The sequence below is a fragment of the Sesamum indicum genome, linkage group LG1, assembly GCF_026168435.1.
Source record: "Sesamum indicum cultivar Baizhima isolate 11 linkage group LG1, ASM2616843v1, whole genome shotgun sequence".
Taxonomy (NCBI): Eukaryota; Viridiplantae; Streptophyta; class Magnoliopsida; order Lamiales; family Pedaliaceae; genus Sesamum; species Sesamum indicum.
The window spans coordinates 23,711,069-23,724,395 of record NC_142657.1 but is presented as its reverse complement, the minus strand read 5'-3'; the positions used below and the strand labels follow the sequence as shown (position 1 = coordinate 23,724,395).

At 37.4% G+C, this 13,327-nt stretch overlaps 1 protein-coding gene across 5 annotated transcripts; it reads left to right on the top strand.

Annotated features, from left to right (window-relative positions):
- Positions 1–4,420: 4,420 nt before the first annotated feature.
- On the top strand, positions 4,421–9,351 carry LOC148789549 (uncharacterized). 5 transcript variants are annotated; one of them, XM_088875127.1, is made up of 9 exons: positions 4,421–4,544; positions 4,635–4,716; positions 5,175–5,256; positions 5,367–5,449; positions 5,558–5,643; positions 5,731–5,814; positions 5,925–6,008; positions 6,119–6,202; positions 9,098–9,351. In XM_088875127.1, the coding sequence occupies exons 5-9, from the start codon at positions 5,588–5,590 to the stop codon at positions 9,120–9,122; spliced, it is 333 nt and encodes a 110-aa protein (XP_088731253.1). In that variant the 5' UTR covers positions 4,421–4,544; positions 4,635–4,716; positions 5,175–5,256; positions 5,367–5,449; positions 5,558–5,587; the 3' UTR covers positions 9,123–9,351. The 5 variants fall into 5 exon arrangements, with proteins under 5 accessions (XP_088731253.1, XP_088731251.1, XP_088731257.1 ...); XM_088875125.1 differs by lacking the exon at positions 4,635–4,716; XM_088875131.1 differs by lacking the exon at positions 4,635–4,716 and having other exon boundaries at positions 4,421–4,581.
- The last annotated feature ends 3,976 nt before the right edge of the window (positions 9,352–13,327 follow it).

The window sequence follows — 13,327 nt, the reverse complement described above, 5'->3', positions numbered from 1 at the left end:
TCAGCACATGCTTTCTCATATCAACCTATTCCTAAAGCGAGTGGAGTTTCGGATTACTCATATCTATCGGGAAGGTAATATGGCGGCAGATCATTTGGCCAACCTCGCTTGTACAACCAAATCAGCCAAAATTTTTCGGGGGGAGGAACTATATGGACATATCACGGGTATTATTAAATGCGACAGCATGGAGATCCCATATATTCGATCGAAATGAGAAAGAGTTTGCCGCATCATTGTCTGCAGCTGCTGCTATTATTACTGTTGCTGAAGCCATCTCTTTGGTGTAGCAAGAATCAACGGGGAGTATCTCTGTTTATTGTGAATTCCGATGTTTTTCTTAACATTTTCCCTGCTTCTACCTCTGCTGCAGCAGCCCCGTTGCCTCATCAGCATACTCCCCCGTGGATGAAGCAAACTACAGAGACAAAACAGGGAGTTCGCAGCACTTGGATTTCATTTTCTGTTGTTCCTTTCTCTCTAAACTTGCTACACTTTTGCAGATCAAAAAGCACAATAAAGAGGAGAGTTTTTCATTTTTTTGTTACTGTTTCAGTCTCTGTTCACTGCAACCGACTGCTCAGTCCTCCTGCAGCTGCTGCAGTTTCTTTTCTCTGCTCTACTGCTATTTCTGCTCACAATCTGTTGTTGCTGGTTTTCTTGCTGCAGCGTCCTGCTGGTTCTGCTTCTGCTGCAGGCCTAAAACTGCTGCAACTGCTGCTGTTTTGCTGGCTTCAGCCGCTGTTCCTGCTTCAGCTTGCTGCAACTGTTTGCTGCTGTTGTTGTGCTGTTATTCATCCACACTGTTGCTGTTGCTGTGCTGTTCCTCATCCCCAACTCAAGGAATTTATGCAAATAATGGTGAATCACCTACTGCAAAACTGAGGAAGATCGATAACACAACAAGGAGGAGCATTTTCAGGAAATGAAGTGGACAAAAAATCAAAGTACTTTGTTCAGCGCTTGCTATAACTGCAATACAAAACAACTTTTGATGATCATCCCTCGTGGTTATTCAATCAGGGAGTCTTTCTTCTGGAACTCATTTTCATTGAATCGATTTCCTATGTTTTTAGTGTTCCAACACGTTGCAATTTTCAGGCCCTCAAGCTGATCAAGGACGCAAGTCCACAATCGAAGGTTATGGTTAATCTTGGACTGATATGGAAATTGATAGGAATTTCATCAAACATCCTCGATCTTTGATCGCCTTTAATGTACATTCCTTTTCATATATTAAAGTGCTCCCTTTGCCTCTCTACATTCTGAAATATCCGATAGGTTTTCGCTCTCGCAACCTATCCTCCTACAAACCGGGGAATCACATATACCATAAATGGTCTTCCTTGCTCATTGCACTCACTACTTCGTTCAGCTTACACAGTCTCACTCTCTTCTATCATAATGAACACATTCGTTACACTTACCCAATTCTCTCCTTCCATTACATTCATACTCGAATCACGTGCACAGACACTCTCTTACTAACTTTTACAACTTTTCAAAATACTTCACTCACCTACACAACCCACCTCGATATCTTGACAGCCTACCAGTGTATTAAAGGAATCTTTAAGGTGATCTGCCCCATCTTTTTATTGTGTTGGTTTCAAGTAATTGACTTCTTTCAATCTTTTCTCAGAATTGCATTGTTAGCCCAATGTCTCTGGTCTTCTTGACTAAGCTGTTTATTTGCTTGTGGGAAGCCTTTTGGTCTTTGGATGGAAAAGAGTGATCTTGTAGCAAGAAAAAGGTTGGTTATTCTGGACTTAATCCGAGGAGGATAAAACAAAAAAGAATTTGACATAGAAAAAAACAGAGAGAAAAAAAGAAAAAAATTCAAGGATCAGCGGAGAGAAAAAAAAAATAGGATAACACAGTATATGGAGGAACAAGGACGGATTATTGGAAAAAAGAGAGAGGAAGAAAAAAGAGAGAGTGGTTTACAGAGATTTTGAGGCCAATTGGATTGTTGTAAATTTGGGATTTCTCTTGGTATTTTCTTGTTTCTTCCCTCTTAATTTTCTTGTTGTTCTTGGTTCATTTGCATATTTGGGCCTCTTTTCCTATCTTATTTTCAGCTATTGGACTTCAATTCTCTATTTATAGACTTGGGCTTTTAATGTTTTTCTTGAAATGGGTTGAAAGCCATCAATTTTTTTGAAACCAACCAGTACTGGGCCATTTCTTAGGCCCACGCAGACATGAAGAAGCAGAGATTGAGCCCCTTTTGTTGCTGTTTTGGAGGCCCACTCGCACAGCTGGGCTAAGGCCACTCCATGAACTAGGCCGACACCTCTTGGGCTGACCATATTTATTGGGCCGACGCAGCAAGCCCATTGCTTCTACTACTGGACCAGACCGCTGGGCTGCATCAATGGGTTGCAACCATTGTATTCTTTAGTTCACCACATGGGCTACACACATTGGGCCGACCTTCTCAAGCCCAACTGATTGGCATTTCACATGTGGGCTGCCAAGAACACTATTAGGCCTCTTTGTATGGCTTTTTTCGGGTGTTGTGTGGACTTATTTTTGTCAAATGTACAAAACATTATCACCTTTTGTCGATTTATGAAAATGGGAGGGGATCCCGACAATTTCCCTTTTTAAAGAAAAGAAAAAAGAAAAAAAATCCTAAATCCTAAACCCTAAATATGTGCAAGTTGTGTTAATTTTATGAACATGTGCAAGCTGTGTTATTTTACGTAATTTGTGTTAATTTAAGAAAATATGTGTAATTTCTTAAAAAAAATTCATTAGTTTGTGTAATTTTATGTAATTTGGTTTAGTTTATAATAATATTCTTTAATATTTAGCAAAAATATAATTTAATTCAAATATAATACATTTGTTAATATTTATTACTTTTCAGATCCGACCTTGATGATTGGGTACTGAGGCTCGAGGAGTGGATGCGGCGAATAGGTACCCCCTGGCTCGATCCTCCAGTGCCCCAACCTCTATCTAATCCCCTAGTACCCGACGACGAAAACGCAACCAAAGGGGATGCTGATTTAGATTAGAATTTTTTTTATTTGTAAAAATATAATTAAAAAATAATATTTTATTTGCGCGATTAAATTATTTTTATTTTCTTGTTATATTATGTATTTTTTATATAATATTGCGCATTTAAGAAAATAAAACTACATAGATATAACAAAGAATTCCATAATTTATTTTTACAAAAAATTAAATATTAAAATAAATTAAATACAACTAAATATTATAAAAAGTATTTTTTATCATTGGATTTGTAACGGCTTTTGGAATATGTATAACTGATATGTAATCAAGTCATTACAAAATAAGATAGTTATCAAGTTTTTTGTAATTGAACTACTATTGTAATGGTCTCTCATGGCTGTTACAATACAACAATCGGTACAAATTGTACGACTTTTAAGCAAGGTGTTACAAAGATTTCTTATTGCCTAAAAAAGTCAAGGTAGAGGGTATCGTTACAACGGTCATTATAAATTAAATTTTTTTTAAATTATTAATTTGACCGTTAAAAAAAACTGTTACTATAAAATAATTTTTTTATAGTGTAACTTGTAATCCATTTTCTGTAAAAATGTATAGCTGGCCCAATTATAACTTAAGTAGATCTGTGGATTCATTCATTTTTAATATGTTCAATTGACAAATTGTAATTGAATCAATAAACTTATGGTTGAAGGGACTATCAATAAATATAACACCCAAATTGTAGTAATTATTTGAGTTTATGTATTAATAAATTAGTCGTTGCTGCACGCGCTTCCCACAAGTATAAAAAAAGTTATGATATAAGATTAAGAGATTTTTTTTAGTGAAAACAAAAATCACGGCGTGAGAGCGAGAAAGAAAAAAGTTTGTTAGAGGAAAGAAACGTGAGGAAATAGAGAAAAAATACATTATAGATGAACAAATTTTGTAAACTCATGAAAATTTATATATTGCTGTTAAAAATGAATGCTAATTATTTACTGTAAATAAATTTAGTCCTGATTTAATTATAGTACCACATGGCTAAAATAGTTCACTATTTTTGTTATGTATCTAAAAAAATTCTATTTTATTCTTAACCAAAAAAATTTAATATATTCATTTTATCATCATTTTCGCGATTTTTGTAATTCCTCTTACTCACTCGGAAAAATTTGAATTTGAATTTCATAATTTTATTATTTGAATATATTAATTTATATTTTGTAATTATTATTCGACCATTTTTCAATTGGGTAATAATTTAAATTTTCAAGCAAATGAATTAATTGTGTTATCATTATAAATTAAAGTAAAAAATAAAAAATAATTTTTTTACCGTTGGACCTTGAAGCGGCCCAACTGAAATTTGTTGCCGTTGGAGATAGGCCCGCAGCCCACTTTATATACAACACTATGTAAGAGAATTTTCAACACAAACATAAAGAAATGGAGAGAGTGCAAAATCGAGAGTGTGCAAGAGAAAAGCTTCTGCTCTAATGGCGGCGCATTCTAAGGCAGCCACCTCCGCCGTTCTCGTGCTGCGACTGCCCTCAGGCCTCGATCTTTAGGTGCTTCTTGATTACGTGGTTTCTTGTTTATCTTTAGGTACTTCTTATTACACGATTTCTTGTTTATTCTTGTATTTTTTTTCTTGGAAGGTTTTGCCTAATTGTTTCAAGGTTCATGAAATTCAACTCCTACATGGGTTCTCTTGAATTTCTTGGATTATTACCTAAAAAGGTACTTTGCTTTTTCAAGGGTTCTTTTGTAATTAGTTCAGGAAACATGAGTTCACACAATTTTCCCATTGCATAACAAATTTGTTCAATCCGGTCTTGCTCAAGATTCATGCCATTTGTCCAGGAATTGCATTTATACATATTGCCTGCACTCACAATCTTGATTACACGGTTTCTTGTTTATCCTTAGGTACTTCTTGTTTATTCTTGAATTTATTTTTTTTTTCTTGGAAGGTTTAGGCTAATTGTTTCAAGGTTTTGGTTTTCTTTCTTTCAAGGCGCGTTTCTACAATCAGACCTCCCCCGTGTTTTCCACATTCTCAATGTTTCTAGATTTTTTTTCTTCTGTGATTTTGCATAGCCATATGCTTATCCAGTCTTTCTTTGTTTTTTTGGGTTTGATTTGGTGGTCTTTCCCTTCTTATAATGGAATTTAATCACATTTGCATGCTTTCACAGCGGATCCCTTCTGGTGGCTGATACAGATGAAGTGGAAACCAAACTTGAGAGTGGAAGCCATCAAACTATTGACCTTGATTTGGTAAGTCTGTGTGAGAGGTTAGCGATATTTTCGCAAATTTTCTGCAATTAGTTGCTAGTGGTCTTTCCCTTCTTATAATGGAATTTAATCACATTTGCATGCTTTCACAGCGGATTCCCATCTGGTGGCTGATACAGATGAAGTGGAATCCAAACGTGAGATTGGAAGCCATTAGACTATTGGCCTTGATTTGGTAAGTATGTGTGAGAGGTTAGCGATGTTTTCGCAAATTTTCTGCAATTAGTTGCTAGTGGTCTTTCCCTTCTTATAGTGGAATTTAACCATATTTGCATGCTTTCAGAACGGATTCTCGTCTGGTGGGCTGATACAGATGAAGTGGAAACCAAACTTGAGACTGGAAGCCAGCAGACTATTGACCTTGATTTGGTACTTTTCGCAAATTTTCTGCAATTAGTTGCTAGTGGTCTTTCCCTTCTTATAATGGAATTTAACCACATTTGCATGCTTTCACAGCGGATTCTTGTCTGGTGGGCTGATACAGATGAAGTGGAAACCAAACTTGAGACTGGAAGCCATCAGACTATTGACCTTGATTTGGTAAGTCTGTTTGAGAGGTTAGCGATGTTTTCGCAAATTTTCTGCAATTAGTTGCTAGTGGTCTTTCCCTTCTTATAATGGAATTTAACCACATTTGCATGCTTTCACAGCGGATTCTCGTCTGGTGGGATGATACAGATGAAGTGGAAACCAAACTTGAGACTGGAAGCCATCAGACTATTGACCTTGATTTGGTAAGTCTGTTTGAGAGGTTAGCGATGTTTTCGCAAATTTTCTGCAATTAGTTGCTAGTGGTCTTTCCCTTCTTATAATGGAATTTAACCACATTTGCATGCTTTCACAGCGGATTCTCGTCTGGTGGGCTGATACAGATGAAGTGGAAACCAAACTTGAGACTGGAAGCCATCAGACTATTGACCTTGATTTGGTAAGTCTGTTTGAGAGGTTAGCGATGTTTTTGCAAATTTTTTTCAATTAGTTTCTAGTGGTCTTTCCTTTACTAGCACTTTGGTTTGGAAAAGTTTTGGCTTCGATCGGCAACTCGGACTCTACTACTCTAAGAGCAGTAAGTTACTACTTTGTTTTACTACTATTGTCTCTGTTAGCAGTCAATTTCTCCTATCTCCTGTCATAATGCATATATGTTATTAACTGAAATTTAAGTGCCAAGCATCCACTCTCTGTTACTCCAATTTGAACTCAACTTAAAATTTCTTATTGGACTATGATTAAACTTCTTAAACCAATCAGTACTTGCCCAACTGATGGGCCAACCAGAATATGAACTCTCAACTGCATCTAGAAAGGTATCGTGGTTATGAAATATCTGTTGCATATTATGCCTTTGAATTGGGGAATGCCACAGTTATGTATCTATGTTGTTTTCTTCCCTGTCTTGGTTTCTTCCTAGTTCTGTCTTAATGCAAAGTACAAGGAGAAAGGACTTATTTAATAGAGATGTCTTATCATCTATTAGCAATTATGTTATTTGCAAGCTTCATTGTTAGCAATATTGTCATTGTATATCTCTTGCTAGTGCCATTAAAATTGCGATGTATTATGTAGTTAAAAATGCTGGCCTAACACTGTAGCGTGTTTATATTTAATTCTACAAGTGAAGCATATTAGTTAGTAATGTGTACTCGTTTATTAACGGTTGGGGGCGCTGGAATTTGGATTTGGTTTGCAGATTCTGTGTTGCCGGATAACTTCATATTGTTAAAAATTGTGTGGGAATCAAAAGGGTTGAGTAGGATTTAAACACTCAATTGGGACACATTTCGGCCGCTAAAAGTGTGTTTTTTGATGATATTTTAGAACCTAATATTAACTTGTGTATCTTCATATTCCTCTCTTCGAATTTCTAACTGAAAAGTAACCAATGTCCTTATCGGTTCTTCCTTGCCGAATTTTCTCTCATATTTTGAAATCAAGGAGGCTGAAACCATTGATTTTATGCTTTGTAAACTTCAAATCCAAATTTTGTGTGTTGATTTCTTTGAAAAACTCACATGACCATCATTTTGACTCGGAAAGAATAGGATTGAGATTGTTTGAGGCTGTTGAAATGTGAACGACTCAAGGATAGAGTTGAGACCTAAATTGGAGAACAAATTTTCCCTTTTTTGTAAATTTATTCTTGATTAATTCGTCATGTTGGGTTTTTCTCATAAGCTTGCTTTGAAATTTTTTGTTGTTATACATTTAAAATAATTGTATGAATTTACAGAAATCATGTTAGTCCATGTTAACATCTTATATTTGCAGATGTATCATAGAAAAATGTCGAAAAATCTATATTATCCAACTATGAGTTGTTTTATTTGTGCACTTTGGGAAATTAAATGCTATGCTAAGCGTAGAGCGGTTGTCTAGATGCCAATTAAATTTGCTTTTCTTTCTTTTCTTTTCAAGAAGATTTCGTGAATTTTGTGAATATTGTTACATAATTTCAACATTTCATAAATGTTTTTTAATGAACAAAAAGTTTGGTAAATCAAATAATACTAGATATGAGAATTTTTTTCTAGTTTTCATGAGGAACGAACTATAGTGTATTTTTAAAAAATTTGTTGTTTTTTCTTTTGCTAAGATTTGTTTTCTCTTATCAAGTGTTTTCTGTTATCAACGTTTTTTAAAATGAGCATCAAGTGTACTAATTTCTCTAATATAAAATTGCAAAAGTCTGAATTTTTTGTGTAGTTTAACAAGTATATAAATTTACTGGTTTGTGGATAAGTGCATAAAAAAGTCACGTATTTTTATTTTAAGAGAAAATTTATTTTCATTTTTTTAAAGCAGTTTTTGTATCATTGAGAAAACTTTGAAGTTTGAAGTGCATTCGGTTTATTACTTTTGAACAAATGGATAATTTTTCTTTAGACTTCCAAAAAAGTGTATAATTCACTTTTTTTGTTGTGATAAATAAATGATTTCATAATACTTAACGAAATCTTTTAAGATGATTGGCGCACAGGTAATTAAAAAATAAACAATGAGATTGGCATCTAGACAACCGTTTTACAGTGTAGTATATGATATTTTATTTCCGAAGTTTAAAAATAAACTAATTTGTGGTTGAGTAGTAGCGATTTTTCAACAAATTTTACTGTGATCCACCTACAAAGTTTGGATGTCGATATGGACAAGTATGGTGTTTCTGTATGATTTGTACAAAAGTCTTAAATGTATGACAAACAAAAGGTTTTGAAAAGGCAAATGGGATAAAACCTAACATAATGAATAAGTTAGAGAATAAATTTGCAAAAAGTGTGGAGAATTATTTCCCCTTTAGGCGTCAACTCCTAACTACCCTGCATTCGTCGCATTTGAAATTGGCCTCAAAATTTATAATCCTATTACTTCCAAGTTAGAATGTTGAGAATGTGAAGGTTTCATAGAACTCACATACATTTTTGGCTTTGAACTAGACAAAGAAAAAAATTCAATGGTTTCAGTCCTTCTTGAAATTTAAAATATGGGGGAAGACGGTGGAGAATAACTAGATAGGGACAAAGGTTGCGTCTTTGGTTAGATAAATGATAGAGAGGAAGAGATAGATACATAGGTTGTCATGTGGTTCTAGATAGTGTCAAAGAACACATTGCTTTTAGTGGTTAATGTGAAACAATTGAGTGTTTGAATCTCCTACTTCAATCTTTAAATTCCCAAACACTTTTTAGCGAGATGATGTTATTTAGGCAAGCACTGAATTGAGAAACCAAATATAAATTCTAGAGCCGTCAATTGTAATTGACGAGTATAGATAGATTCTTCTTTTTACATATCTTTAAATGATACTGATATTGTTGATTATGTGCAGGTTAATGCTAGTGAAGATGATATAGTTGTCGACTTGCATCCATTCACAATGACACACTAGCTTGCATGTCTATCGGGCTCAAGTATTTCTAAGTATGAGCCTTGCGGTTTCTTCAAGACCTCGACAGCCATTAGCTTAAGAATAAATCTAGTCTATTGTAAATAAGAATACTCTGTTTGTAGTATTTGGGTTTCCAGTGAAAAACGCCTATTGTTTATACTCTTTCTATTTTTTATTAAAATTACCTATTGCAATTCCTTGAATTTTTAATACCACGCAACGTTCTAATTAGAATCTTATTTATATAGATAGAACAATGATAACCATGTGGATTGAGATACTCAACTTAAAACAGTTTTACTCCTTCCAAAAGAGCACTCGTGTTCCAATATAAGTTCACTTCATAGCAATGGTTCTCAGTTCGAAACTTGTATTAGAAGCTTCATTATTGAAAGTTGTAATCCAAGCACCTTCCATACGCAATTGATTCTATTATGGCTAAGTTAACCACATGAAAGGTATATTGTTGAACTCAAGCAACTAAAGAACCAAATAAAGCAAGCCAATCAATAATATCGAGTACCAACGGACAATTATTTCTCAAATAAAATGTAATACGAGTACATTAATTGCTTTCAAAATCTCCCAGGCAAACTATTTTAACTGACTTAGATACTGATCAAAACATCAAAAGTCGAATCGGCTACCTTTTTGGGAGTTACACATAGATGATCAAGAAGTATTCTTACACCACTTCCTTTCAAAGTCCCAGGTGCCACAATTTCAAGCATATCCGATATTGTTTAAGGAACATATACACGAACTTTTGTTGCGTTTGCCCAATAAGGGTACAAAATACCAGCTACTCCCTCAGAAGTGTCTAAGAAGATTAGCTTCTACTATTACAATAGTACACCATTATATGAATGATGGCTCAACAATACAAATAATAACCCATAGACCAGCAACCCCTGAAAATCATAGCTGAATATAGAAATATAAGAGAATTTATAGTTCAAAGCAATTAATTTAAGCATTTCATTACATGCATAAGAACGGCAAATAACTAACATGATAACCCACCTGATTTCTAACTAAATACACTTAAAATATGAATCTTTCCATGTCCACCACCGTCTACCATGTCTTTTAATAATCTCTGCAATAATCTATTTAACCAAATCATGTCTATATTTATAGCCTGCAGCCAAAAGAATATAATAGAATAAAAGCATTTACTTTGTAGATTCATGATCTAAGAAGTTCCTAATGTGTATCCCGTCACTCCACATATGAGGAAGATTGGTAGAACCAGGAAGAGATAGAACACCAGGAATTCACTCTACCGGCAAAGACAAATGACTACTCTATTTTTCTGATTGTTTTGTTTCTCGTCCTGGTGTGTCCTTCTTGCATCTCCCCCATGCTTCAAAAGCATTGGAAAGTCAGCTATTTCTTTGTCTTTTCCCCGCCCCATGCGTGGTCTTTCCCAAGGCAATGGATTCATGAGGCCCTTCCTCCTACGCGTTGCCTCTCCCTATGACTGTCGATCTTTGATTGATGAAAAGTTATTGGGGCATTTTGGGCTGGCTCTTGTGACAGAGCCTTTGGGGATTCTCTGAGTATTTCATTTTAGTTTTTTGTCTTTTACTGCCTCTCCTTCTTTATGTTTTCTTGGAGTGTTGATTTGTTTTGTTCAACTTTGTGCAGAGAACATAATGTTTAGAAATTGATGCGAGATCATGTGCTGGGGCCCATTTTGGGGGACCCCGACTCCTAAGTCCTCAAAAGGGGTACCTATTTCCAGTGACTCCAAAGGCTAAGCGCCTTGCGTCATCCTTTTCTCCTGATCCTGCAGCAGGGAGCTCTTCCAAGAGACCTCAGACAGGGGCACCTTCTTCTCGTACCTCCTCCAGCTCCTCCTTTTAGAGAGGAGATGGACACTCCTCCTCGACCTTCCTATGCGCCTTCTGTAAGTCTCCATAGTCGTCACCTGCTTGACCAGGACAAAAGAAAAGCTTCCCTGGTGGTCGACTTGAGGAGGGGGGTTCTATCCTCCGGGAACAGGCAACTGTTGTTTCCTCTTTCCAGGGAGGAGTTAGAAGGGATGGGGACCCTCTATATCTTCAAGGTACCGCAAGGAAGTTCTTTTCACGGTGGCGAGCATGATTGGAACTCCTCTGCAGATTGACGATGCTACTCTAAATCAGTTTAAGCTCTCCAAGGTAAGGGCATGCATTGAATTGGATCTTCTCAAACCGCGCCTTAAAGACTTTCAAATCCAGATTTGTGGGGAAACTATTGTGCAGCGTATTGAATACGAGGATATCCCACACTACTGCTCCTTATGCAAACATATTGGGTACTGAGACTCAAACTGCTATTCCAAAGGCGATCCTCCCAAACCATCCCCCCGAAAGGCGAGGCAGAAGGTTGCTGTGGATGTGGAGCGAGGCAAAGCAGCAGTATAGGAAATTGGTGAGAGTTCAAAAACGATGGACCAGCCAGAGCAGCTACAATCTGCAAAGGATACCGGGTACCACATTGAGCACCGATCTGAAACTATGGCTTGCGTGAATGAAAATTTTATTTCTGTTGATGAAGTTAATATTACCTGTGAGGTCGGAAAAATGGGTGAGGAAATTGTGGAACATATTGTGGAGATTGATTTGCCTGCCGAAAATCTTGTTGTTAGTGCTGTGTATTTTTCGATTGGGGGAGTGGAAATCCAAAAGAGGAAGGAGCGGATTAACCTTCAACAGGCCTCTAAACTCTTCAAAGAACTGAATTTTTTTGGAATGACTGTTCGACAACTGAAGGTTTGGGAAGACACTGATGAATCAGAAGGGGAAGACGATGATGTCAACCCGGGTAGCCCACGGCCGGTGAAGATTCAAGACCCAATTTGCTCGTTGAACCATAACCCGACTGATACAGAGGAAGGAGAGCAGTTCCTTGTTCCCTCTCCAACCCTGCGTGAAAGAAACAGACGTCGCATCAGGCAATTTTGATGCTGTGCTATTGCAACCGCATTACTTCTTTAAACTTTTTGTTGTATCACATTGTAAAGGAGTAGTACTCCTCCCTTTATGCTTTATTGCGTCTTTTTGTAATGTTTTCTGTTTTATTTTTAATGAAGATGGGATGGGGACCCCGATAAGCCTCTCCCTCTTTCGCGTGTTTTGACCAAAAAAAAAAAAAAAACCATAAACCCGAAACCCTATACCCTAAACCATTATGAACTTAGCAATTTTCTCTAACCTCTCACTAAAAGTGTGTGAGATTTGCACACACTAGACTTCCACCACCAACCCACAACCTGTTCAGCCAATCCGCCACCACCAGCAGACAGCCCTCCGCCAGCTCCGCCGCCGCGCCGCCACCGACCGACCGCTGAAAAATTTTCCAGCGCGTATCTGGCCACGTGCTCCTCCATCGTGTTCGCTGTCCGACCAGCAGTCCGACGCACCTGCGCGTGTCCTGAAAGGAGTTTAGATGCGCCGGCAATCGCTGGTCAAAGCTTCAGAAATCACCCCTTTTTCGCCAACAGTTTCGCCATTACTTCTCTCCAATTTTCCGACCGATTTCTGGTGAATCTCCGGCCAAATCATATACCATTCGACTCTTTTGACAAGGCGATCATTTCCCCTCTACCAATTTGTACTTTAATCGAGCACGAAAGTTGGGCTCATCCGTCGACCACCGTGGACGTTGGCCGTCGATTCTCTACTGCCCGATGAATTAGGGTCGCGCACCACCACCATTGAACTCCTCTCATCGTGGCGAGTCGAACGCAACCTTACCCAACAATTTCCATCAAGTTTCAGTCGAGATCTCAAACGTCCCACTTCATCCGCTCCGTCGCCGCCTTCAATCGGACAGAACTCCTCCACCCGAATGAGACTGAGTCGCGCACCACCATCAACAGATTTCTCTCATTGACGAGAATCTAACAAGACCTTTCCCACCCATTTTCATCAAGGTTTGATCGATTTCTGTTTTTTGACGTTTGCTCCGCCGCCGTCGCCACTATCATCCACTTCGAACCTCCATATCTCTGTCGTCTGGATGAAGCACGATCGCTGACTACCACCGTTGGATTCCTCTTGTCGAGGAGAATCTAACGTGACCCTTTTCAGCCATTTTCGTCAATGTTTGGCCGAGCTCACTACATTGGACTCTGTCGTTTGTCGCACCACCGTATCTCCGCCATCCATCGGCCGTTTCACG

Coding starts and splice junctions, on each gene's coding strand:
- LOC148789549 (XM_088875133.1), top strand. CDS start 5,201: ATGAAGTGGAAACCAAACTTGAGAGTGGAAGCCATCAAACTATTGACC. Junction 5,257..5,730: donor AAACTATTGACCTTGATTTG/GTAAGTCTGTGT, acceptor ATGCTTTCACAG/CGGATTCTTGTCTGGTGGGC. Junction 6,009..6,118: donor AGACTATTGACCTTGATTTG/GTAAGTCTGTTT, acceptor ATGCTTTCACAG/CGGATTCTCGTCTGGTGGGC.